The following is a 26,691-nucleotide window of genomic DNA, read 5'->3' as shown; positions in this document are numbered from 1 at the left end:
GCAAAGGCAAAAATGGTGTCCCAGGATTTGTGGTGACAAAAACTGCCCTTTGGGGACTAGAGGAATAGGAGACGAGATACCTGTGGGATTCAGGCATCCAGACTTGAGCAATATATGGAAGACTCAAACAGGGATTTCTAGTCTGAAAAACAGGCTGTGGGTAGAGGGGAGTTGAGGGAAGCATGTGGAAAACGCTGTACATTTAGAAGTCTGGGAAAGGTTTAGAACAAAACCACACACAGGTTTTAGTGAAAAGCCAGGCCCTGGTGTTTTTGCAGGTGCCAAGAACTGAGATAAGGGCCAGAGATTGTTAATGTTTGGTTGTTTTTACATTTGGTGTACACTTTGCATTTCACAGGGAATGTCAACCGTACCTGGAACTTGCAGCGGACAAAGAACCTTCAAGTGACGATTGTGCCCTCTATTAAAAGTCAGTGTCTTTGTGCTCTGTGCAGCTTTATGGGGGGACTTGGTGGTCCTCTGTAGGAGGGTCTGACTGAGACAGCAGCCCTCTGATGGGATGGGGCAGAAAGCACCAGCAGAGGAGTCAAAACCATTGCAGCCCTGGTCCCTTCTAGGTGTTGTGTGGCACAGGGTGGTCTCATGGGCACACCAGCTGGCACTAGGAGTGAAGAAATGGTGGGAGACCTTGCAACAGATTCTGGTGATTTGTCTTAAAGGACTGTTTGGGGCTTGGCATTGGCACCGGGTGGTATTGGGAAGAGCAAGACAGGAACGCTGACTCCAGGAAGGGCTGTCTCTGCTCTGTGAGCTGACTGGTGCTTTCTCTTCCCTCAGAGTCTGTTTATGTCCAGGCCATGTTCTTCAGCTTCCTGAGTTTCCTCTCCTTTTACTTGGGATCAGTGGTGGTTGCTTTTGTGCACTACATCAGGTGAGTTGAGTTTTACAAGAACAGCCTTTCTGTTTCTCTTCCTGCAGTGAATTCAGGGCAAGTGGGGCAGCAAGCATCTGAACAGAGCAGCGAAACAAGCTCATGGCTACTCAGTGGGCTCCTACTGACCAAAAGTGTGTGTGTGTGCGTGCTCTTTCTTGCTGTTATTTTTAATTCGTTGTGAGCACATGTATTGCTTGGCACCTGCATTGAAAGAGGTGGTATTGGCTTCTTAAGCATCATGCTGATGTGTGCCTCTAGCTCCTTCTGTGCTTTCCGTAGATTCTTACGTGCTTAGTCCTCTGAGCAGGGGAGTTTGGTTTGGGAAGGTGTTCTGAGAGTCTCTCCCAACATGGAGTGCACGATGGGACGGTCATGTAACTGGTTGTCCTGCGTCTGGTAGATAATTGAGGGGGCAAAAAAGCCCTCTGTTACTTTGGAAATCTGAGAGGTGGACATCAAGCAGTCATGGCTGAGCCATGCCTAGTCCAAACAGTATTTTGTTTACTTATTTTTTTTTAGAGCTTGCACAGTGTTTCTCTGTTGGTGTCCTTGGATAATGCTACCATGGCTGGCAGGTGGTGGGGTTTGTTTGCTATCTCATGAGAGCTGCCTGTTCTTTTTCAGGGTTCAGAGAAAGGCTTCGGCTGGGAGATTGAGCCCTGAGGATGGTAAGGTTTCTCTTCTGTTGTGGGACAGCTTTAAGTGGACAGCACAGGTCCCAGACCAGGCAAGAGACTGTTAGTCAAGTACCTTCTGTCCTTTCAAACCTTCTTCCCTGTACATGTACCACATAGTCTCTGCTGCTGAAAGATGTTAAAGCTTCCTCTGTGTCCTCACAAGAGAGGGCATTTGAAGCAGGCTCCACTGAACCTGGTCCTGACCTCTGCCCTGAGGCGTTGGCTTTTAGAGGGGTGGAAGAAGGGCAAGCCTTGGCTAGACCTGGTTACAGGCTAATGTTACTACTGCCAGGTCTATTAATTTTGAAACAAGGCACCTTGAGTTTGTCAGCTCTTATGCTTTATGATTTCCTGTGCCTGGTTTAAGCATAGTGTCTCTAATTTTTTAATTTAAATTTTAATTTGTTTTTAGTTAGGAGTTGCAAATAACTGAGTGAATGAATGACTAATACAGTTAGGCAGTGGTGTTTCTGTTATTTACTTTGGTATTGGATTAAGTTTACTTCATGCTGCACCTGTATTTCAACATACTGCAGATTTCTGCATTAAAAAAAAACATAGCCGCATCTAAGAGGCTACCAGTGAAAGATGGAAATTTTTTGTCATGTGGATGGGGGGCTACTGGGACTTTCTGCTTTCTGGAGAAGTGTGAGAAGCTGGCCATCTCATTTTGTTTAAGTATTAGTGTCTGCAAAGTAGTTCAAAGCATTGGTCTGAGGATAAAGGCATCACCATTTGTACCTCTCTCTTGGGGAGATGGAGGATATTATGTTTTGGTAGCATTGGAAGGTTCTTGGTGTGTTCCCTTTTTTAATCCCCAGTTTATTCAGTCTCTCCAGTCTGCTATGTACCACCAGATAAGCATACTAGTATGACTGAGCTGTGCTTAAAGGATCAGCAGTGGAACTTCACTCTGACCTGGCATTACTTGAGTTAATATTTCTACCAAGGGCCTGGGGGCATTTGGCTTCTCAGGAGTGGCTTCTTTAGCCACTGAGATCCACATAGGCATCCCTGTGTGTGGAATGTGTGTAAAAGGTTTTCTTCACAACCAAATGAGCAGGGGACTGTAAAAATGTGCTTAAAATATTCTAATTTTAAGTCATTTGGGATGTATCCTGCTGTGAGACAACAGCATGTCTTAGAGCACTGGAGAAATGGGAAGGGCCTGTGTGGAGTTCGGGGAAGCTGAAGGGACCCGACCGAGGCCCTGGAAGAGCTTCAGGGTGACGAGACAAGGGGTCACTGTTTAAGGCACAGTCTCAGCTGGGTGAGACCAGCAGCCCCAGGGAGTGCTGCTGGTTCTGCAGCTGAGGGTTCAAGTACTGAAGGCAGTTTAGAAGCTGCTTTCTAAGCTGCCCTGGTAAGAGGTGGAAGTTAAATTCTGCTGCTTGGGAAGTTCCCAAAGGAGCTGCAGTGCACAGATGCTGGGCTTAGCATTGATCTAGAGGGCAGACAACTGTTTTCCTGGGAATGGAGGATTGTTTAACAGTATCCCTGTGAAAGGACAGAGTTTGCAGGTTTCCTTCCAGAGTCACCTGCTGCATCTGTGACCTGTCTTCTCCCTTTTACTTTATACCACATTCATAGAGTCCTTTCCTCTGGGAAGAAACCATGTCCTATCCTCGTGCTGTTTCTTTTTCTATTGCGTCTCTTCAGGGTGTGTGTCTGACTGATGCCTATAAAATGGTAACTAGTATCTTCCTTGTCACAGAATAGTTTGGCTTGGAAGGGACGTTCAAAGGTCATCTAGTCCAACCCCCCTGCAATGAGCAGGGACATTTTCAACTAGATCAGTTGCTCAGAGCCCCGTCCAGCCTGGCCTTGAATGTCTCCAGGGATGGGTCATCTACTGCCTCTCTGGGCAACCTGTGCCAGTGTTTCACCACCCTCATTGTAAAAAATTTCTCCCTTATATCTCATGGGAATCTCCCTTCCTTTAGTTTAAAACCCCTTGTCCTATTGTTACAGGCCCTACTAAAAAGTCTGTCCCCATCTTTTTTATAAGCTCCCTTTAAGTACTGAAAGGCTGCAATAAGGTTTCCTTGTAGCCTTCTCCAGGCTGAACCACCTCAACTCTCTCGGCCTTTCTCCATAGGAGATGTGTTCCTTCTGTTCTCCTGATCACCCCGGGCACACTAGCTTTCTCTTGACTTTTTTTTTTTTTTCTTCTTCCCACCCACTGGAATTTCTCTTCCTCCAAAGTACCCCTGGGCCTCCCCTTCCCATTCCCCACCAAGAAAATGTGGATGGAGGTGCTGAGCAATCTGTCTCTGCCTGTTGTCTTTGAATATCCTGCAACTCCATGTGCCCCTTTGCTCTTGTCACCCATCTTGTGCCCATCTTCTGTGGTTAACTTTTTTTTAATCCTGTGGGACACCTTCCATTCCACATCATCACCGTCTGGTAGAGGCAGTAGCTGGAGGAACCACACCTAGTGCGGTACATTTACTTTGCTGACTCACACATGGGGAAGTGGGACTGAAATTAGTAGGTGAGCTGGATCTGAAGCAGGTGTTAGAGACAGGGCAGAGTGTCTCTTCTCCTTAGCCTCCCTGCTTTGTCCAGATTTAAATCTTTCCATGGTTACTTGGGAGAGAAGGTTGACAAGTCACTTGAGAGCATAAAGCCTGGTAAAAAAATAAGGAGGGAATGTCGGTGTGGGACAGGATTAATGGGAGAAGGAAGCGTGCATGTGCCTTGGTGTCGTGAACATGGGGAAATTATTTTCTTTCCCTCTTCCCAGTGATCTGGACTTCCAAATGACTTTAAAGCAACAGGAAAAACTGCCATGAGAGAAGGGAGTGTTGCACAGCAGGTGAAGAGTAAAGGTGGATCTTGCTCCTGTAGCAGCCTGCAAAAACATCCTGCTAATCCTAGCTCAGGGCTAAAGGAGTGTCACGTGGGGGTTGTGGTGTGCCAGAGCCTTCCCTCTGGTGCTCAGTCCATGCCATGTTGTCCTCTTCAGACGTTCCTCTGAGCTGTTCGTTGTCCTGTCAGAGGGATGGAGCAGGAGGGTACAGAAGCTGAAATGGAGACCAATTCTTAGCCCACAGCCCACCAAGCATAGTGGGTGTGTCAAAGGAAAGCAGGAGTTTGGACTTGAAACATCAAATGTCATTGGTGGATGGGTGCTGCCCTGCCTAGGAGTTGGGCTCAGGCAGGGAACAGTTTTGGAACTCTTTACATACGTGGCTAATGGAAATGGTATAAAAACCCACACAAAGTGTTACAAAAGTGCCCCAAATTGCTAGCTGTTAAAAGGAGTCTGCCTGTACCTGTCAGTCTGGGACAGATCAGGTGCTGGGAAGCCAGAGGTGCAGTTTGGGAAGACTGACCACGGCCAGTCTGCAGTAAGGTTGCTCAGCTTTAAATACTATCCCATGTCCTATGTCCTTTGCTGCTGACTGTCCACATGATATTGTTAGGAGGGTGAAACCTTACAAGCAGCTGGGCCTGTCTTACTGTTTTTCACCACTGGAAAATGTGGTTCTGCGCCTCCTGCTCTTTTTCGCTCCCTTTTGGGGAAATGGGTGTTTGACCCCATGGTGAGGGGGTTCAGCTGACTGTGTTTACTGATTTATTTGATACCAGTTCAGCAGCTGAGCCCAAACACAGGGGGATCAAACAGGTATCAGGCAAAAAGACAGACTGTGAAGCCAAATGGTGAAAGTCTCGGTGCAACCTGACTGGGAGATGCAGCCCTCCTTGCTTCAGGTGTGTGAGCAGGAGGCAGGGACTTCACAGCCCCCAAAGGTTTGCCCCTCTTGTCATCAGCATGAGATCATGACTGCTTTTTTGCACAGAGCACTTTTGCTTTCTCCTTGCTTGATTAAAACTACGTAGCAGCTGTCTTGCCGAGGGCTGTCTACGACTCTTCCAGGAACAACTGGGGGCAGCAATATTTGAATATGTCAATGTGTGAGGAGGAGAAAGAGAAGAATTAGAAGTTCATAAGGGTGCTCTGAATATCGTGAGACTTGCTCTAGAATTTGCCAAATATTGCAGCCACATAATGTGATCCCTGCAGAGTGCTGGAGGGAGGCTCATGCTTTTGTGAGCTGAACTGGCAGCCTCTGTGGGGAGGCTGAAGGGAATGGGTTTGCTTCAGGTTGCAAAGCAAAGGTTTCCCTTTTGCACAGTGTTCTCTAGGGGGAGACGGCCATCTGTTTTGGAGGAATGCCATTTTTTCCCAAGCCCCTCCAGCTCTTCAAGCTGTTTGTATTCACCTCAGAGATGTTTTGCAGCACTGACATGAAACTAATTGTCCCTTTTGGATCTATTTCCACAGGATCTGGGATTATGACATCTTCACACCCCATCACAGCCAGCACCCCTGAGGGAAGCAGCTATGGTGCTATTGGTACAGTACCCTCCAGAACTGAGGACACAGGGAGGGTTCTGCCTGGGGCAGGGGAAAACACTTTAAAGTGCTTTAAAGCCAGAAGGAATAAAGCTGCAAGCTGGTTTAGGAGCAGCTTGCAACTACTTGGAAAAAAAAATGCAGCTTGGGAAGTTCAGGTTGCAATTTAGGGCAAAACACCTACATCAAAAAGGTGGCAAATCTTTGGAAGAGGTGCCCAGAGGGCCTCTGTCGTTGGAAATGTTCATCTCAACTAGACAAAGCCACAGTCACCTGATAAGTGTTGGTGACAACGCTGCTTAAGCAGGTGTCACCCAGCTGTTGGGCTGTGAAGGTGTGACACCTGACAAAGAAACATGGAACTGGTATTTCATGAGGTCTGGGAAAAAATCAGGAGGATTTAAGTCCTGGAATAGCACCATTCTACCCCCCTCCCCAGTTCCCAAGGTAGTGCTTTAAAAGCATTTGGGAAATGAAACTTGTGTTCTCCTTAGGCCAGTATGGGCGGAGGGCTGTCTGGGAGCTTGGCCAGCCTGTGGGAAGTGCAGGCAGGTCCTGCTGACCTGCAGGTGACCAATACTGTGCATGCAGTGGGAGCAAAGCTGATGCTTTCCCTGCTTTGAAAAATTGTCTTTCTCCCTCTTTGTCTTTTGTTCTACAATATTTTTAGGAAAGTTTATATATAAAGCTTATATAAAATCTGGAGACTAACTAGGTCAGCCTTTTTTTGACCCCTGAACAGTCTGCTGCTTTTCCTAGAGCTTTCTGGTTTGTCTCAGACTTCCAGATTTCAGAGCCCAGGTTAGTAAGAGTAGAAAATGTTATAGGTGAAAAGTAATAGAATAAAGGCCAGGGAAAAACCAAAATGCTGCAGAGCAAGGAAGATGGTCCTTGAAAATGCTTTTAGCTGATATCCGAGATTTTTAGGAAGGTTTGTGATCATGGAGAAACTTGATCCCTGAAGTGGCCATATCAGCTTGTCCCAGCAAATTGCAGCTGATGTCTGGGGCAGCTTTCTTGTTGCTGTGCATAGAGGGATTAAACCTTTACCCTGCCTGTTTCCTTCTCCATGCTCTGCTCCAGACGAGTCAAGCTCCAGTGGCGGACATCAGTTGTCTTCCCCTGAGCGCAGGCCAACAGCTGGTTCTGACACAGACAGCTCTGTGGAGGAGGAGAGTGACTTCGACACCATGCCAGAAATTGAAAGTGATAAGAACGTCATCCGCACTAAGGTACAGCTGGCGTTACAGCTGTGGCTGTGATGCTGGGCCATGGAGACATCTTGGGCCAGGACCAGCACTGGTCACTTGCCAGGGTTTTTAAGCTTCTGCTTCCCTTTCAGGGGGATTTCATCTAATAAAGCTGAATGTGCTTTTTAGTGCTCTTTCAGACTCTAGAAAGTTTTTCTGCTGTGCTAAGTGTGCTGCTGAAATGAGTGATTTAATATGGCAAATCAGAATGTATTGGGGACTTTTAGGAAAGGAGGAAGAAGCCCAGAGTGTCCCAGAAAGTCCAAGGAGGTGGGACAGCATAGGGAGAAAATAATGTGCAACAGTAGATAGTTATCTGATACAAGTAGTGTGACTGCAGTGGATATACAGAGGGACTTTAAACTAGCAGCTCTCAAACTGCCTCTTTTTGTCACCCTGCACTGCTCTGTATGGTCAGAGTCATTCATGGAGGTCAGAGGGTTTTGCAGAACTCATTACCCAGAGAATCAAGTGATACAACGATCTCACTGTGTAAAAGAAAAAAAAAAAAAGGTCCAAATAGCACCAAATTGCATGTTGTCCAAATACTTCAAGATCTTCTACTGGCTTCTAATGGTCCTTCATTAGTTCTTTTCTGTTTTCTTCCCTCTACCCCCACCCATTAATGTTTTAGGTGTTCCTCTATCTATCAGACTTGTCCAGGAAGGACCGAAGGATTGTCAGCAAAAAATACAAAATCTATTTCTGGTAAGGAGAATACAAACTGGTAAGGCCCAAGCTATGAACCCAGTCTCTAGTTGTGGAGTCTGTCCACACGCCCCTGTTCCAACCAGTAACTGCAGATCCATGTAACCTCAAACAAGGATATTTATGGACCAGTACACGTGTGATCCTGGTAATGATTTCTGGTTTGCATAATTGCTTTTAAGTACGGTAACAACGATTGTGCTGAGACATACTGGGGAAGGGGACTTCAGCAGGGCCAACTTTGGCCTTTTCAAACAATTGCTGGAGGAAATCCCGTGGGCAAGGCTGCTTGAAGGTAAAGGGGCCCAAGATAGTTGGTTCACATTCAGGGACTGCTTCTTCCAAGCTCAAGATCAGAGCATCCCGACACGTAGGCAGTCAAGGAAGGGAGCCAGGAGACCTGCGTGGTTAAACAGGGAACTGCTGGGCAAACCCAAGTGGAAGAGGAGGGTTTACAAATCATGGAAGGAGGGGCTGGCCACTTGGGAAGAATATAAGGCTGTTGTCAGAGGATGTAGGGAGGCAACTAGGAAAGCTAAGGCCTCCTTAGAGTTAAACCTGGCAAGAGGGGTCAAGGACAACAGGAAGAGGTTCTTCAAATACATGGCAGATAAAACTAACACCAGAGGCAATGTAGGCCCACTAATGAATGGGGTGGGTGCCCTGGTGACAGAAGATACAGAGAAGGCAGAATTACTGAATGCCTTCTTTGTCTCTGTCTACTCTGCCGGAGGCTGTCCTGAGGAGCCCCGTACCCCTGAGGCCCCAGAGGAAGGCAGGGCAATGGAGGAGTCTGCCTCAGTTGATGAGGACTGGGTTAGGGACCAGTTAAGCAATCTGGACATCCATAAATCCATGGGTCCAGATGGAATGCACCTGCGGGTGCTGAGGGAGCTGGCTGAAGTCATTGCTGGACCACTCTCCATCATCTTTGCCAAGTCTTGGGAAACGGGAGAGGTGCCTGAGGACTGGAGGAAAGCAAATGTCACTCCGGTCTTCAAAAAGGGCAAGAAGGAGGACCCGGGCAACTACAGACCGGTCAGCCTCACCTCCGTCCTTGGGAAACTGATGGAACACCTTATCCTTGGTGCCATCTTAAGACATATCAAGGATAAGAGGGTCATCAGGGACAGTCAACATGGCTTCACCAAGGGGAAGTCGTGCTTGACCAACCTCATAGCCTTTTATGAAGACGTAACAAGGTGGACTGATGAAGGCAGAGCAGTGGATGTGGTCTACCTTGACTTCAGCAAAGCATTTGACACCGTCTCCCACAGCATCCTCACGGCAAAACTGAGGAAGTGTGGACTGGATGATCGGGTAGTGAGGTGGACTGCAAACTGGCTGAAGGAGAGAAGCCAGAGAGTCGTGGTCAATGGGGCGGAGTCTCTTTGGAGGCCTATATCTAGTGGAGTGCCTCAAGGGTCAGTTCTGGGACCAATACTATTCAATATATTCATCAATGACTTGGATGAGGGAATTGAGTGTACTATCAGCAAGTTTGCTGATGACACCAAGCTGGGAGGAGTGGCTGACACGCCAGAGGGCTGTGCTGCCATCCAGCGAGATCTGGACAGGCTGGAGAGTTGGGCGGGGAAAAATTTAATGAAATATAACAAGGGAAAATGTAGAGTCTTGCATCTGGGCAGGAACAACCCCACGTTCGAGTACAGGTTGGGGAATGACCTATTAGAGAGCAGTGTAGGGGAAAGGGACCTGGGGGTCCTGGTGGACAGCAGGATGACCATGAGCCAGCCCTGTGCCCTTGTGGCCAAGAAGGCCAGTGGCATCCTGGGGTGTATTAGAAGGGGGGTGGTTAGTAGGTCGAGAGAGGTTCTCCCTCCCCTCTACTCTGCCCTGGTGAGACCTCATCTGGAATATTGTGTCCAGTTCTGGGCCCCTCAGTTCAAGAAGGACAGGGAACTGCTGGAGAGAGTCCAGTGCAGGGCAACAAAGATGATGAAGGGAGTGGAGCATCTCCCTTATGAGGAAAGGCTGAGGGAGCTGGGGCTCTTTAGCTTGGAGAAGAGGAGACTGAGGGGTGACCTTATCAATGTTTATAAATATATAAAGAGTGGGTGTCAGGAGGATGGAGCCAGGCTCTTCTCGGTGACAGCCAACAGTAAGACAAGGGGTAATGGCTTCAAGCTGGAACACAAGAGGTTCCACTTAAATTTGAGAAGAAACTTCTTCTCAGTCAGGGTGACGGAACACTGGAACAGGCTGCCCAGGGAGGTTGTGGATTCTCCTTCTCTGGAGACATTCAAAACCCGCCTGGACGCCTTCCTGTGTAACCTCACCTAGGTGTTCCTGCCCTGGCAGGGGGATTGGACTACATGATCTTTTGAGGTCCCTTCCAATCCCTAACATTCTGTGATTCTGTGAAATTGGCACTCAAACACAGCTTGTGGTCCACATCCTGGATTTTCTTGTGCCCTCAGCATTTACCTCCTATTTGCATTTGCTCTTCTGCTTCAGGAGATCACAACCAGAAGCATAAAGCTCCAGCTGGGAGAGCAGGGTCAGTGCTCTTCCGAGGTGCACACATTCCTCCGCAAGCACTGTGGGGCTCTGTCCTGGGTGTACACCGATTGTTTTGGTGTGTGTAACTGCTGCCACTGTCTCCTCTCTGCAGGAACATCATCACCATTGCAGTGTTTTATGCCCTGCCGGTCATCCAGCTCGTCATCACTTATCAGACGGTGCGTTGGGCTCTGTGTGGCTGTTCCCTGTGCTTGGGTACTCTTGCCTTTAAACTTGCTCTGTGATTTCATGGCCTAAGGGTGGTGTAACTGGGATCACCCAGGAATCCTGCTCTGCCTGGGCAGCAGTTTACCTGAGCTGACCTCTCTGCACCGTGTGTTGAGTGTTGATACTGGCTTGGCTCACTGAGCTTGCAGTTCTGCTATTTTTGCTTGGGAAGCAGGAGTGCAGCCGTTTTTCTGCTCATCCGATGTCTCATTTGGGGCCTGTTGCATTTTAGAAGCTGGAGGAATCTGCTGTTATCTCTGAAAGACAACTGAAAGCAAGTAGGGTTTGCTGTGATATGAGTGATTTCTCTTCTCCTCACTCTGCCCTTGCTATCCTGCTGTTATTCAGGTATCTGCAAGCAGATCTATTAGGGGTGGGGTTGAGAGCATGCAATATGTTTCCCCCGAAGACTGTTGTCAGGTTTGTGGCCTGTGGCAACATCTTGTCCATCCCTAAAAGCTTCACCTGCAGATGTCAGTACTCTCCTGTGCCAGTGCTAGCGTCTAGGCTTTGTCCTGGTACACCTTGTGTACCTGCAGTATTTGCACAAAACAAATCCCCCAGAACAGGGAGGATTTGCTAATATCAGGTCTCCCACCTCCTCTCTGTCTAGGTAGTGAACGTGACAGGCAATCAGGACATCTGCTACTACAACTTTCTGTGTGCTCATCCCCTTGGGGTGCTGAGGTAAGTGAGCCCTATGGTCACTGCATTATTATCCTGTGCCTCCTGAGTGTTTGTGCTGTGCCCAGGTTAGGATTTTATCCTTGCCAGGCTCACAGTAACTGTGTTGATAAGACTACTGAGAGTTTAGGACTCTGAGCTTTCTGTTTTGCTCAGCTGTAGCTTTCTGTTGCAGTGGGACACATGCACCCAGGAACATATGGCACCTGGGTGCCCCTAGCAAACCTATGGCACAGCAATGAGGTGCTCCTGTGCTCTTTTGGACACTGTCACTTGTATTCAAGGAGCAGCAGCTCTGCAAAGAAGTTCAGATCCATCCTTTCAGTGCAGCATTTCTCTGAGCTAATGCAGGAGTGCAAAGAAAGCCCAGAGTTGTGAATCTCACAGAGGAAGTGTTAACTGCACTGGGGCGGGTGACCTACGCAACCTAAAATTGTCATCCAGGCTGTAAAACTGGCAGGTGTTTGGCAGCTGCTCAGGTGGAGGATGGTGGGGGGGAGAGCAAAATGGATTGAGCTTATCATGGCCCAGGGTTCAGCTTTCTGCTGCTGTGCTACCATTGTCTTAAACCTTCTTTTTCCCTGTAGTGCCTTCAACAACATCCTCAGCAATGTGGGCCACATGCTGCTGGGCTTTCTCTTCCTCCTCATTGTGTTGCGCAGGGACATCCTCCACCGTCGGGCCATGGAGATGAAAGATGTCTATACCCTGGTAGGAAGCACAGTTGCATGGGGCTGAGTGGAGGGAGGAAGGACAGGGGGAACTTAAAAAGCAGAGTGATGGTGGGTTTCCATTTGCCTTCCTTGCTGGGGGATTGAATCCTCCTCTTTTTTCCTCCCCTGAAAAGGTTCTTGGTGGGACGCTTATGTTCTTGTGCACTCCAGTACTTTGCTGCTTATAGTATGTGCATACTGCTGTGGTGACCCATCCTGGGCTTGTGAAGACAAGGAGATGACTAGAGAGACGGCTCCCATGGCTGTAGCTTTTCCTCCATCACTCCCTGTGCAGGAACTGGGACAGTAGGAGCATCCTGAGATGCTTTTGTTTATAGTGAGGTTTGATTTGTCTTATACAATCAAGAGTTCCTTCTTGGCTCACTTGCTAGCAAGAGGGAATAGAGCTGCCTACAATAACCCAGAGGAAGTTGGCTGCCTCTAGCTCTGAAGGAGAGCTGCTCATAGCCAGGGCTTCTGCAGTATCTTTTGGGAGAGGATGGAGAAATCTGCAGCCCTGTGGGCAGTGGTGCCAGTGATTTCAGGTGACAAACAGCTCTATTTTCACTGACTTGGTAGCAAGCAAAGGTGTTACCAGTTTTAAGGGTCTGCTGCTTGTGGTTTTCAGATGAGATCTCAGTCAGATTGTGATAGGGATGCCTTCTCACCTGGGCTGATGAGCTCTGCTCCTCAGATGCTTTAACCCATGTGACCACAAGAGCAAGGCTGCTACTCTGGATCCCCAGTGCCCTCTCAATTTTGGGCAGGAGGTAGCATGGCACAAGGTACAGGGCAGAGGTCTTTAGTCTCAAGATGTTAGTACCAAGACACTGAGGTCTGCAGACCAGAAGTTTCTGTGTGATTAGCTTGAGATTGCTGCCTGTGGATTCACCTGGCTGTGCAGTGTGGCTAAATGCAGAGCGTATGGTTACACACAGCACACCATGCTGCACTGGTGACTGAAGGACACGTGTAGGGATTAGGAGGGATGAAGTGATGGAGAGTGGAAGCTTGCTTGTCATCAGGACAGTGAGCATACTTTACAGCTCTTCTCTCTTCTAGGACTATGGGATCCCAAAGCATTTTGGTCTCTTTTATGCTATGGGCATCGCTCTGATGATGGAAGGAGTGCTCAGTGCCTGTTATCACGTCTGCCCTAATTACTCCAATTTCCAGTTTGGTAAGATGAATTTCCTTTCTCCTTCTGAGCTGGAGGTAGGATTTGCCATGCTCTCCCCCTGCTGAGTTGCTGGCATTTCCCATCCCTCTACCCTTGCAAACCTTCCCTGGAGTCTGCCTGTTCCAGGATTCAGTCAGGAAGCAGTGAGGCTTTGGATGCCGGGGACTAACACATTTCAGCCTCTTCTCCAGACCTTGGGACTCTGGTAGTGCACTGCTTTCAAGAGCTCCCTTTGCTTTTGCAGTTCAGTGTTTGAAGATAGTAAGTGCACAGCCTGAGTGGCAGAGTGCTCAAGCTTAGGAAGTCTGTCTGCCATCTCAGTGGAAACTTTCCTCTGTGGGCTCCTTTGCCTTCCTGGGGAAGGGAAGACTTAGGCAGGATCTTGTCTGTGTGTGTAAATACCTGATAAGAGGGAATGAAGAAGAGTTAGCCAGGCTCTTCTCAGTGGTGCCTAGTCACAGAACAAGAGGCAATGGACACAAATTAAAATACAGGAAACTCCATCTGAACACAGGGAAAAAAAATAATAAAAAAATATATATTTTCTCCTTTGAGGGTGGTCAAAGCCTGAACAGGTTGCCCAGAGAGACTGTGAAGTCTTCTGTGGAGATATTCAAAGCCTGACTGGACACTGTCCTGGACAACCCTCATAGCTGACCCTGCTTGAGCAGGGAGTGTTGGACCTGACAACCTCCAGAGGTCCCTTCTAACCTCAACCATTCTGTGATTCCCTGCCTCTTTCCATACTGCACTGTGGGCACTTATTTTCTGAGACTCTAGATTTTGCTGCTGCAGAGCACAGTAGATGTGCTGCAAGATGGCAAAGCCCAACATTCTCTACAATGTAGTGCAGCATCAGGGATTTGTACCTGCCAGCCTTGGGCTTGGTCCTGCTGCTGCACTTCTTTAGATGCACTCAAAGCAGCTTTTCAGCCTACTGGCAGTACCTGTTTTGACTGATCTTGTTGTGCTCCCTCCACAGATACCTCCTTCATGTACATGATTGCAGGACTGTGCATGCTCAAGCTCTACCAGACCCGCCACCCAGACATCAATGCCAGTGCCTACTCTGCCTATGCCTCATTTGCTGTGGTCATCTGTCTGGCCGTCCTTGGAGTGGTATGGCTCCCTCTCACCTGCCTGCTTCTCTGGGGAGGAGACAGTGTGACTGGGAACATAGCTTAAGTGGGAAAATGGCTAGAGAGAGCTGGAGGGTAGGATAAGAGCGTGTTAAGCAGCTGCAAGCATTTGAATTCCCAGTGCTCTTGGGTTTACCTTTTCCCTTCCCCTGGGCTTGCAGAGAGGGGAAGAGCAGAGCAGTTTTCTCTAGGTGGGCTCTTTTTTGGGCTTTGTTCACCACATGCCCTCAAGAGGAGAAATGGATGCATTCAGGTGTCTGTGATCAAGCATGCAGCTGTTCTCCTGCAGGGTGGCTCACATTGGAGGAGTGGGGTGAGGCTGGCTGAGCTTCCAAGACAAGTGTCCTCTATCTAATTTCTTGTGCCTCTTTCTCCCCTTTGGAAAACACTGTGCTGCTGGGTACAACTCCTGCAGTTGGCCTTGCTGTCTTTGGAGAGATACAGGGTTAGGATAGTGGCTGGGGGGCTCCCAGGAAAGTTTCTGGAGTACCTGCCTGTAGAAGGGCACTGGAGCAGAAGGGATCACCAGAGGGTTGGTCTTGGACAGGTCAGGCTGGTCCAGGGCTTTGCCCGTTTGCTCACAGCATTGCAGGTATTGAGCTGGGCTTGCCTGAATCCCTATCCTGTGATTTACCTTGGAGGTCTCTGCTTCTGTTTTTTTTGGAGGACTCTCTTTCATTTGGCAGTAACCAGGCATAGTCCACTGGACTCTTGCTCTGAACTAGCAGCTAGATCCCAGTGGGCTGCCAGCCCCTCACTACCACACGTAATGCAGAACACCAGTTGATTGTGTGAAGTTCTCTGGGTAGGAGGCTGTCCATGGGAGAAGACATGCAGGAGCAGCTGGTGAACTTGGGACTTTCCAAGCGTCTCTTGATACCTGTGGTAGACCTGCACACCCACGTTCAAAATGCTGGGGTTTTATTATGGGATGCTATTTCTTTTCTTGTGAGATGCTTTGAAGCTCATTTCCACACAGGAAATGTTCAGGCAAGTGCTGTGCCCCTGGGGAGGGTAGTGCGTGGTCACAGCCTGATGACAGACCAGAGTTTCTGGACTCCTTAATGTGTAACTGAAGAAATTAAAGTTTTAATATAGCATTAACCTGCATTTGTAGGTCACTTCCTGTCCTTAAATAGAGTGAACGTGTACAACAGGTGCAATTGCCTGCTGAGCAGCTTTGTCCTTTTTGGTCTACTATGGTGCACTTGTTAAAGTAACAGTTGGTTCCCTGACAACCTTTTTAAAAATCCAGCTCCTGGCTGGAGAGCTGCTGCCCACCTCAACAGGGAGAGCTTGTTTAGCCTGGGAGTCCCTGCATTTCTGCTCCCTGGGCCAGCTGCAGTCCTTTCAAGCTGTCATCCTTGTCTGAAGGGACATTCAGAAACAATGGTCTGCTCTCCAGAAGTGCTGAGCTCCTCTTGCTTCTCTGAACTTTATTTGGATTTATAGATCTGGTTTTGGGTTGGAAGATTTGGGGGTTTCTCTTCCACGTTCAGTGAGGTTCTCTAATACCCCATGGTGATATAGGAAAGAAAAGGATCAGCCTGCTGGTAACAGGGCTCAGTTTACTTTTAATATGTCTCCTTTCAGGTGTTTGGGAAAAATGATGTGTGGTTTTGGGTCATTTTCTCAATGATCCATGTTCTGGCCTCACTGGCTCTCAGCACCCAGATCTACTACATGGGCCGCTTCAAGATCGGTAAGGGCTGTGACTGAACCATCTTGCTCTAGGGCATTCGGGTGCCTCCTGTCCTCACCTGTGGGAGTTGCCTATGCAGCAACATCTGTGAGCACGGTCCTGTGGCCTGTGCTTGTGTTCTGGGTTATCCTGTCCTCTCCTCCGTCTGATGCTCTTCCTGGCCTCTGAAATCCTTGTGCTGCTGCTTCCCAAACCCATGGGAGTCAGCACGACCTGTCTGCTCTGTGGTGGCAGAAGAGCTGAGCTCTGAGGGAGCCTGCACTTCAGCTACAGCTCTCCCTAGCCCTGTGCTCAGAGCTGTGGGCTACAGAAAACCTCATCATGGGGTAGGGAGGGAGAGGGTCTGGTGGGGAACCTGGCGCTTGTGCTCTGTTTACAAGTATATTTCTCTTTCCTCTTCTGCTCCTATCTGCCTCAGATGGCCCTGACTCAGGTAACTGTCAGCAGCTCTTATTTTTTTCTCTCTGAGCTGATTGAGCAGCGACAGAGCAGCTGAGGATGTGTGGATGTGTGTGGGGAGGCAGGCTCGCGTGTCAGCTGGGGTCAGCTCTTGAGAAGCGAAGTCAGTTTGCCAGCAGCACTGCCAGTCCCGTTCCTTGGCAGGAAGGGGGTGATACAGCACAGGAGACTTTTCAAGCTCCGCATTTGTTGCTGAAGTGGGGGCGAGTGTGTGTGTGCGTGTCTGTGTATCCCCGCTGCCACTGATGGCTCTCCAGTGAAGCTTCTGCAATGATTTTGAGAGCAGAGGTGTCTCCAGTGTGCTCTACCCCTCTAAGGACTGTGGGATGAGTTTCTGCTGTTTCCCTGCTCTGGCACCTTGTTCTGTGGAAGGTGCTTTTCACCTTCCTGCACCACATCTCTCCTCCAGAGATGCAGTTGCTAAACCAGCCTGTTTATACATACAGTGAGGGCCTATTTGACTTCTGGGCAGTGCCAGTGGCAAAGGGATTTTTCTTTCTTTCTGTCTTTTTTTTTTTTTTTTTTTTTTTTTCAAACCTTTCACTCTGGCCAAATGCCATCCACATCCTGTGGTAACTGCCCTTCTGCTCAGCACAGACTGCTCCCAAAGGGCAAGAAAACAATCTGTGGACACCCTGACTCTCTGCAGGCTGAGTCCTCTCTTATCAGCCCATGGGTGTCCACGTCTTTTCCCCATAGGCATTTTGGAGCTCACTCTGCTGGCAGTTCTGGCTTTTTATCCTCTTCTTTGGCAGACTTGGGGATATTCCGACGGGCAGCGATGGTGCTGTACACAGACTGTATCCAGCAGTGCAGTCGACCAATGTACATGGTAGGTAATTTCTCATCTCAGTGATTGCTCAATTTCTAGGCAATGTGCAGGGGAAAGAGTTGTGGCTATTTGAAAAAGTGATGCTGTCCTCTCCCTACTCCACACAACTGTTCAGGTATGTGTAGATCTCTGCTGGAGCAGTTTAACTCCCACTCTCAGGCCTTTCCCGAGCTAAGGCTTGGTGAATAAAACATCAGAGAAAAGGTGAGACAGGCATGATAGGATTTGCCTTTGCTCTTGCTCTATGGGGGCATCCATTCAAGGAATGGGTATGAGGTTTTGTGCAGCGCAGCCTTTCTGGGGAAGGTAGTGACTATCTTGGCTCTGTAACTTAAGGAACAGCTATTCCTATTTCTACAGCACCTCAGGGCAGACAGCAAAAAAGTAAGAAACAGTAGCTGTTACCTTGTGTCCCACTGATTACATTCTTCTTGGCATAGGATGCTCATTAGGCTTGAAGCCAAATGAAGGTTTTAGCCATGAGCATCCTTTTTATTTATTTATTTTTTAAAATTTATTCTCCCATCTCTGAATAAGCATCAGACTGAGTTGCAAGCAAACTCAGTGCACGCAGGCATAAAATAAGCCTGGCCAGTCCGAAATAGGTACATCTTCAGAGCAGCTGTAAGCGTAAATGCGCACACCCCACGGATGTAACCCTTCTGCCTGCTGTAGTTACAGCGCTTCCCTAGCTAATGGTGAGGTGGGTGAAAAAGGGCTCTGTGGATATCTGCAGGATGTCCAAGGCTTTCCCTGCTGCCTATTTCAAGCACGTCCTTGCTCTTTGCAACTTTTTTTGCTGTAAAATGGTGGGAAAGAAGGAATCTAACTAGAAAAACATCAGTACTAGTCGAAAGATTTGCAGAACATCCTGAGGCTGATCCTTAAGTGCTGGGCTTGTCTTTTTTTAGATATTTAGTCTCCTTGCAATACTTTCCTCAAATTTTTGAGGGCCGGAGCAGTTTCTATCTGGCAGAAGCTCCTGCAGAACAAACTTCAGAGCCAGGTGCATGTGTGTTTGCAGGAACCAGACTCCAAATCCTTACACGATGCTATCCTGAATTTCTGAGGCAAAGGCCTCTTTTTGAATTTCTTTCTGATTTCATATGATCATCAGTGTCTTCTCTTCAGGACAGGATGGTGCTGCTCGTTGTTGGAAACCTGGTCAACTGGTCCTTGTAAGTAGCAGGGTGCAGGTGTCTTGCATACTTGTGCACGTGGGCAGCAGGATTCAGTACTGACACACAGGTGGTGTGAAGTGATGGGGATGTGCAGCAGTGTCTGTGCTATAGTCCTGTGCTGGGGCCTTTCTGACGCATTTTGGCAAGGAGCTGGATCCGATGAGCAGAGGATGGCAGGCAGATCCATAGGATGCAGCGCAGCACTGCAGAGCTACGCGAGGCATCCCTGAGCGTTTCAGCTGGTGCTGTCTCGTGGCTCGTGTCTGAGCGAGCTCGTGTAGGGCTGGCCTGGTACCACAGTGCTGTGTTGTGCTGCACATGTGTTTTCCACGCAGCTGGGAGGTCTCTGGCTCAGCCAAGGTGCAGGAGACTTGACAGATGCTTGTTAGTCACAGTCTGGCTCAGCAGACTGTGACTGAGAGTCAGAGCCTGGCTCAGCAGCAATTGCCTGGATGGAGGGATCAGCTCTCGAATGAGACCTAAAATCATTGCTCCAGGCTCCTGCTTTTCACTAGGCCTGCCTTGTGTTAAACGTACAGATCTGGGGCCAACTCCTACCAAATGAGATGCATTTGGCCATGAGTTGGAAGCAACCCAGGGCCCTCGCCTGTCGTCTGGGGTCTCCATTTGCTCTCAGCAGCTGACCGTGGCTGAGTTTGCTCTGCTTCTCAGCAGGGAGCAAAGGTGAACAGGGCATTTCCTCCAGAAAACTGGGAGACTGTGGCAGTGTTGCTCTGTCCTGAGGTCTGGGTGGGTGCAGTGGGTGGTGGTCAGTTTGGGGATGTCCCCTGTCCCCAGTGAAAGAGGCTATCTAACGTCCCTTCTTCTCTCTCTCTCAGCGCTATCTTTGGGTTGGTGTATCGGCCCAGAGACTTTGCCTCCTACATACTGGGGATCTTTATCTGTAACCTGTTGCTATATCTGGCTTTCTACATCATCATGAAGGTAAGGGAGGCAACTGTAGCTGTCCCTGGCATGTCTGTCTCCAAAGGGGAAAGGATAGGCCTCTTTTTTTGGCTGTAGTCTGGGTTCCTGTGGTGCTGCAGAAAGATGGGGTGTTGTGAGGCTCAGGATGGGACAAGGTGTTGTTGCTGGGGAGGGATGCTGGGTAGCCACCTTGGGATGGCTGGGCCGTGCCTCTCTGAGGTGGGCAGCCCTTTGCAGATGCAAATGGTCCAGGCTGGCGTGTCAGCCCTATGCATGGCTCCAACCTCTAGGAAGAACTCAGGGCACGTTGTGAGGTTTTGTCCCTGTCTGCAGCTCCGCAGCTCTGAGAAGCTCCTGCCCATCCCCTTGTTCTGCATCGTGGCCACAGCAGTGGTGTGGGCAGCCGCCCTCTACTTCTTCTTCCAGACCCTCAGCAGCTGGGAGGTAAAGTTCCCCTTTCACTGTCCTTCTGTCCATCTACATCTCTTGTCATCTTTCCTTCCTGTTGTTTGTTTTACACAAAAAACACTCTGGGGAAGAATCTTGAGCTGCTCATGGAGAACTGAAAGGGTTTAACTGCTTCAGCAGACTGGGAAGGGAGCATGGGAAGCTGTGTTGAGCCAAAAATGACTATATGCATGGAGCTGTGGTGAGACCAGCTTGACCATTTATGACCCAGGTGATCTAGAGGTCACTGGTCCTCACTATGGGACAGAGGAGGAGCTGGGGATCTGAAAGCAAAATTTGACAAATCCTGACCAGTGCTGGATAGAAGACTTCTCCCTGGAGCAGATGGCAAATGGGGAATAACCTGCTTGGGGTTATGGGAGCTCTCCGTGGCCTGGGAGGCTCTTAAATCTGGATTGGGTGCCCCTAACAAGATACTGCATCCATCTCCATGGAAGCGAGTGGCTTGCCGCAGCATGGTTTGGTGGAGGCTGTGCAGCTTTTGCTATGCAGGACCTCAGATGCGGAGACCAGAGGGGCCCTCCCAGATGTGGGTTGTGGCCCTAGTTCCATCTCCAGGTCTAAGTATAATGTTGTGCTCCTGCCCTGCTCTTACCACATGCCCAGCCAGCACAGCACTTTGCCCTGGCTCCTACATGGAGACTTAAGACAGGGTGATCTCCAGAGGGTCCAACGTGGCCAGCCAGGAACCTGTGTGAGTAGATATTGGGTCCTGACACCCTGCCTGCTGCCCTAGGAGACTCCAGCAGAATCTCGGGAAAAGAACCGGCCGTGCATCCTGCTGGGCTTCTTTGATGACCATGATGTCTGGCACTTCCTCTCTGCAGCTGCCTTGTTCTTCTCCTTTCTGGTGAGTTCTACTCAGCCTCCCACTCTGCCGTATGCGCGCGCTCTCTCTCTGCTCTTCCTCCTTGTTCCTCTCTATCCACACAGAGCTGTGTCTGCCCCAAGACCCCACAGAAATGCCCCAAGTCCTCTGCTTGGCTCTGCCTCCAGACATCCTTCACAGTGGGATGCCCCTTGTCAGTGGGATCAGGGATCAGACTTTCTCCTTTGGCTTGTCTCCCTGTGCCTCAAATTCCCTCTGGGGCTGTGGGTCACACAGCTGTTGTGGGGAAGCTGAGGGGCTCCTGGTGTGACCAACCCTCTCTTGGGTTTGTGAGGACCTCTCAGAAAGGGACACTACTTCCTTTGATTCAGGTAGTAGGATCACTGGTGTGGAGCTTAGTTCACTCCTGGGCTTTCCCTCACTTCCATATTCGACTCCCGTGCTCCTCTACTTGGTACCTCTTTTCAGGCCTGATGGTCTATGTGGTGGCAAAGGCAGAGGCATCCTGTGGAATGGGGTTACAGCATAGTGTTCTGGGAAAGTGAAGTGGGAGACCTTAACCCTAGCTGTGCAAGATGTAAGCTGTTTGTGAAGGAGCTGCCCGGCCACATGCAATATTTAAGCTGTGATCAAGCAATTCCCACCCTGCTGACTCTTGGATGCCTCTTCAGAGGCTGGTGGTGAGGAACCAGCTTACAAGCAGCGTCTCCATCGTGGCTGGGGCAGGATTACCTGCTCAGGTCCTTGCAGCACTTGTAGGCAGAGCTACCTGTCAGCTGTGCTGCCAGAGTGGCTTGCTGGAAGCGTTACGGAAACAAAGTTCATGTCGTACACGGGTTGCTGTCATGACTCTTGTACATGCTGGAGATGTGGCCCAGGTGGAGTCCTCATGTGATGAGACTTCATCGGGAGCTGGTCATTCTCTCCAGCTGTAGGCTGGCCAGCGAGACCTGAAGCTGCCTCGTGCTTTCCTCCTCAGGTCCTGCTGACCCTGGATGATGACCTGGACACGGTGCGCAGGGACAAAATCCCGGTGTTCTGAGTCCCCAGGGGACAGAGGCGCAGGGGTGTCCTAAACTGCTCAGCCGAAGGCACCAGGCAACCAGTATCTGTGGGGAATGAGCCTGCTTCTGTGGCCGACAACCCCATGGGAGCAGGGGAGCCGGATCCCACCGCCAGCACGAAGGGGTGCTGCCATAACTGAGGTGGGACTGGGAGGGAAGACAATGTTTGCTCCTTTCCCACCACACACTCTGGGGCAGGCGCGACCCAGCGGCTGAGGCCAGCGCGCAGCCCTCTGGCTTGTAGGTGCAGCGGGTGCTGGAGCCAGTGAAGAGGGGAGGAAACGGGGTGTTTGAGACCTTTGCTTCCCTTCCTCCCTGCTGATGTGCTCCACTTCCTCTTGGGTGAGCGGGCTTGAGAAGCGCAGTGCAGCTGCTCCCGCATCAGCAGCCAGTGCCTGTACCCTGCGGGCTGCGGCCCTCGGAGAGTCACTTCGGCAGCAGCGGGGAGAGCGTTTGGTTCCTGACCTGCAGCTGCCAAGTGAGCTGTGGACTCCCAGCTGAGGTGGCGGCGGGGGACTGTTTTCTTTTTTGTTGGAGAGGCTCCTCCTGCAGCTGGCGGGGAGCCATGGTAACAAGAGAAACCAGTCCAAGGGACTGCAGCATTAGAGGGAGATGGTGACTAGAACTGCCCAAGAGTGCTCTGCCAGAGGCAGAACCTCCCGCTTTGCTCTTGCGACCTCTCTTGCTGACACATGTTAAAAAGCCTCACTTCTCTCTGGCGGGTCCCACCCCGGTGCTTGTCAGCATGATGGTCTTCACAGAACCAGAAGCATTGTCCTCGAGAAGCCCTAAGAGAGACTGTGCAGTGAAGCTACAGCCTTGGCTGGCAGCTCCTTGGCCTCTGCTGCGTGGCCTTGCCAAAGGGGCAAGGTGGAACGGGGAGGCTGTCCAGCAGCCTCGGGCTTTCTCCTCCCACAAGGTTGCTTTGGGCAAACTTGGTATAGCAGGTGCCTTTGTGGGCTGGGAGTGTGGAGGAAATTTTGGGGTAGTTAGTGTTGAGCTCTTCAGCTAAAGATCTGGACCAAACTTCTTTCCAACTTTTCTGCATCTGAAATAAGTTTTTAAATGGCTTCTGCATTCTTCCTGAATTCTCAGTTATTTAAAAAACAAGAATAAGGTGTGAATTATTTCAGGCCTTACATCTAAAGTGTGACCTGTTTTGCTAATTTTGAATTTAAAAGTGTTCTTTGAGGCCTACTGTCCTTATTCTTGTCATTGTTAGAGCATTTTTCCTTTGGTGTATGTGCATATACATGGTGATGCAAAGGCTCCATTCCACCTGTGCTTACCAAAGCAGAAGGCTATGGTAATTTTCTATTCTGAGAAGTCTCTATCTCCTAGAAATGTTTTGCACTAGCTGGTTTTTATTTTTTTTTCTAAGTTGGAGTTTGTTAAGATGGTCAATAAAATGTTCTTGGCTCTCTCCTCTGCAGGTTGATCTGAATGCTTCTTGCTCCAGCTCTCAGCAGCAGCAAAGAGAGCGCTCGGGGCAGAGGGGTGCCCAGTGGTGTCACACAGCTGCTGTTATCCTTGGGTCCTTAGAAGCCTCACAAACAGTTTCCTGAGCATTGGTACAGGTGACCTGCTTGTTCTCTTAACCAAATTGCTTTTGTGGGGCTAGCTGGAGTAAAGAACAGACACTCCTATTTGTCACAGTAGCCCCTTTGGCAGAGTCAAGAGAGGGCTAGGGGAGGAATGACACAGAAAGGCTGCCAGCAGCCGTCTTCCCCAGCAGAGCAGAGGTGGTGGTGGTCCCTGTGTCCTGCATTTTATTACAATACTTTGGGCCTGACTTGCCAGTTTGCCATGCAGGTGGAGTTGTGAATATTCAGTGATGCTAGAAACAGAGGTAGGTTTCTCAGGCTTGTGAAGCACAAGCTTCTCTTCCTTGACAGTGTCAGCATGGGCTGCAGGGAAGGAGATGGCACTTGCTTTTGTCTGAGTAGCACCAGTGGAGTGTAGTACTGAGCCAAGGATAGTCCACATTTTCCATTCAGCCATCCTGCAGCCTTGCTGTATGTTCTTGGTCTATCTAAAATGGCAGAATCCAATATTAGCTACACAGGCCAAGAAGTCTGAGATGCACAGAAACTCCTAAATTCTTACTAAGCTGCATAGGTCAGGGACTCCTGGTGGGGCTGTGGTGCTCTGTCTTGCCCAGCACGGTTACACACCTGCTACGCAGATGGAGCCACCTGGATTTCTGTGTCCAGAGGTGTATGAGTGTTCCAGCTGACAGCTTCTTTGCAACACTTGCTCTGTGCTGCCCTGTCCCCTCCCTGCAAATGCAAGGGCTGCTGTAGGAGCTCAAGTTCTCTGACTAGTGAAACCAACATTTGTTGTAGTAATATCTGGGGTGTGCAGGATGTGCCCTCTCAAGGGCTCTACTTGGAGGGCAGACAGAAACAAGCAGTGATAGCACTGATGCCAGCGCCATCTGTTCACTCCTTTCTCTCTGCCCCGGCAGCAGAAGCAGAGATCTGAGGCACAGCTGCACAGAGCGCTGCTGCGTGGTGCCACCTGGATGCTGCAGTGCTAGATCTCTTCGGAGGTCACATCATTTGCTCCTGAGGTGATCCAGGGAGCAAGCAGGGCACTGCTTTGGAGCTGGGACTGGGGAACGTAGCAGGAGAAGAGGGGAGAAAATTTCCTGACGGAGTACTCAGGACAGGCCTTGTGTGCACCTTCAGGGTGGGTTACAAGGCTTTGTGTGGGGAGGTGCTTGCAGGACAGCAGTGCTGGCATGGGCAGGACAAATCCTTGAGTGCTGGGGGCACATGGGGTTTGAACACAGCCTGCTGGCACCAGCAGGATGACCACCAACTCCCATGAGTTGCTAAACCAAAAGAAGCCTCTACTTGAGGCAAAGCGTGCTTTAGATCTCCTCTAAGGAGGAAGGCTATGCTGGGGTGGTTAAAGGTCCTTGACATGGATATACTGCCCTACTGTTGCCTGAGGAACTGCAGCAGCCTTTAATCTTGTAACTGCCTGGTTTCTCTGGTGTCCATGCTGCAATCACACCATGCAGCTGCAATTGCACTGTGCAAAGAACTCCAGAGCCCACTGAATCTTCTTATATGAAGTGGGTGAGTTTGGCCAGAGACTCCAGTGAGGTTTCTGACTAGAATTAGCAAATGCTGCCTCCCTCAGTCCCCTTGAGCCAGAGAGATGGGAAGAAGACGGGCACTGGTTCAAAAACCTGTTGATCTTGGCAGATCATCAGAACTGGTGTACAAGCAGGTATCTGGGGGGAAGCAAGACTTGTAGGATCCAGTGTGGGATCCTGCTGTTTGTGAGTCTAACCTGAAGTCCTCTTTGCTCACTGTGTGGCCCTCATACACCCTGCTTAGTCAGGTGCAGGATGGGCTCTTGCTTTGCAGGACGGCCCTTTCTCCATATTTAGGTGTGGAGAAAGACGAGCAGCTTTTCATCTTGTACAAGTATGTTCTGCTTTTGGTGTATTTTGTGGTGCACAGAAGTTGAGGACATAGGACAAGCTGTTCAGGTAGTAGGAATATCACCTCTGTGCCAGGCTGAATCAGGGCTTATGTGCACCCAAAGTTGGTCCAGTTTTGGGGACACATTTTCATAAAAGATATTCCTTCTCCCAGTGTCTTCCATAGTCTGTAGCCTTAGACCTTGTCCCAAGCTTGTATTTGTTTCTAGCCAGGAAGCTGGTTATCTTCTCTAAACAGGAATGTGAGGAAAAAATGTTGAACAGCAGTTGGAAGGCTCGATATAGGAGGCAGAAGAGCAGCATATGGGCTCACTGAGCTGTGCCGAGATGAGCACAGTATGTGAATGGCAAGGTGGTAGCAGCAGTGAGGCAGAGAGGTTAGAGAAGGGTGGAGAACAGCACAGAAAAAGCAGAAAAATGTGAGAGAATTAAGTTAAATACAAGGAAAATTGCCTCAAGCCTAAGAGTTGGGAGGAAGAGTTGGAATTGCCTCCCTGTTGCTTCTGTGCTTCCAGCTTGATGCACCAATTTTTAAAATTTCCTCTTAGTTTTACCCTGCCTGCTGGTTTCTGTTCATATGACAATTGTCCGACCTGGTGGCTGCAGGGGCCTGCCTGACCCAGTGGCTGCAGAGGTTCCTCAGTGGCTCTGGCTGGCGAGGTGTCTGGCTGGGCACCTGGGTGGCTTTCTGTTTCCCAGCTGTCCCGGTTGAGCTTGGCTACGCAGCTCTCCACACCTGAAATGCCGCTTGTGCCTTTAGTGCCTCTGTCCTTTGCCGGGTGACTGCTCGCAGGGACGGAAGAACAGGTCCCTGGGTAGGTGGGGGACCTCCATTCCCTGACTTGCATGTGTCACGTTGGTGGTGTTGTTTCACCTTTGTTCACTGAAAAAGCTGGTGTGAATTGTGTTAGGAGGTGGGGGCACTTCTGCTGCCCACAGGCTGGTAGTGGGGTCCCTGCTTCCCCCATCACGTGCATCACAAACTGCTTTAACAGCTCTTGTAAGGAAATTGTTCACTTTTCTGGTGAATCCTGTCCTCAGTCAGTTTAAGTGGCTTGCTGAGGAGCTTGAAGGAAGCAGGAGCTGGTCTGGCTGGAAGTGGCAGCTGCCAGAATAACTCTGTGTGTGTTGTGGAAGCTGTACCTGCCCAGGAGCACCTGCCCTGAGCTCTCCACAGGTGGTCATTAAATACTCGGGCTCATTTGCCACGTTATGAGATATGTTTGCTAGTTTTATAAGCAGAAGAGCTACTAAAACTCAGCTTTGTATAATTTCTGTTACACCTCCATGATTTTCCCAAGTGCAAGTCAGTGCAGTGCTGTGGTTGGCTCAAGCAATTTTGGGTGGCCCATGGGCAGAAAGCTGCTGTTGAGCAGGCTCTGTGCTACCTCCCCTGGTAGCAATGAGACCTG

At 49.7% G+C, this 26,691-nt stretch overlaps 1 protein-coding gene across 1 annotated transcript in view; it reads left to right on the top strand.

Annotated features, from left to right (window-relative positions):
* SIDT1 (SID1 transmembrane family member 1) overlaps positions 1–21,800 on the top strand; it is a 46,791-nt gene extending 24,991 nt beyond the window's left edge. The window contains exons 8-26 of the mRNA XM_065635613.1: positions 359–430; positions 799–892; positions 1,520–1,563; positions 5,864–5,935; positions 7,019–7,167; positions 7,820–7,893; positions 10,529–10,595; positions 11,258–11,331; positions 11,916–12,039; positions 13,104–13,221; positions 14,204–14,340; positions 15,954–16,062; positions 16,481–16,495; positions 17,277–17,353; positions 18,485–18,531; positions 19,374–19,479; positions 19,795–19,905; positions 20,666–20,779; positions 21,738–21,800. Coding sequence (XP_065491685.1) covers positions 359–430; positions 799–892; positions 1,520–1,563; positions 5,864–5,935; positions 7,019–7,167; positions 7,820–7,893; positions 10,529–10,595; positions 11,258–11,331; positions 11,916–12,039; positions 13,104–13,221; positions 14,204–14,340; positions 15,954–16,062; positions 16,481–16,495; positions 17,277–17,353; positions 18,485–18,531; positions 19,374–19,479; positions 19,795–19,905; positions 20,666–20,779; positions 21,738–21,800 — 1,667 coding nt within the window. The remainder of the gene's footprint in view (positions 1–358; positions 431–798; positions 893–1,519; positions 1,564–5,863; positions 5,936–7,018; positions 7,168–7,819; positions 7,894–10,528; positions 10,596–11,257; positions 11,332–11,915; positions 12,040–13,103; positions 13,222–14,203; positions 14,341–15,953; positions 16,063–16,480; positions 16,496–17,276; positions 17,354–18,484; positions 18,532–19,373; positions 19,480–19,794; positions 19,906–20,665; positions 20,780–21,737) is intronic.
* Positions 21,801–26,691: the final 4,891 nt, after the last annotated feature.

This window comes from Caloenas nicobarica, chromosome 1 (genome assembly GCF_036013445.1).
Source record: "Caloenas nicobarica isolate bCalNic1 chromosome 1, bCalNic1.hap1, whole genome shotgun sequence".
Taxonomy (NCBI): Eukaryota; Metazoa; Chordata; class Aves; order Columbiformes; family Columbidae; genus Caloenas; species Caloenas nicobarica.
This window is presented reverse-complemented; position numbering and strand designations above follow the sequence as displayed.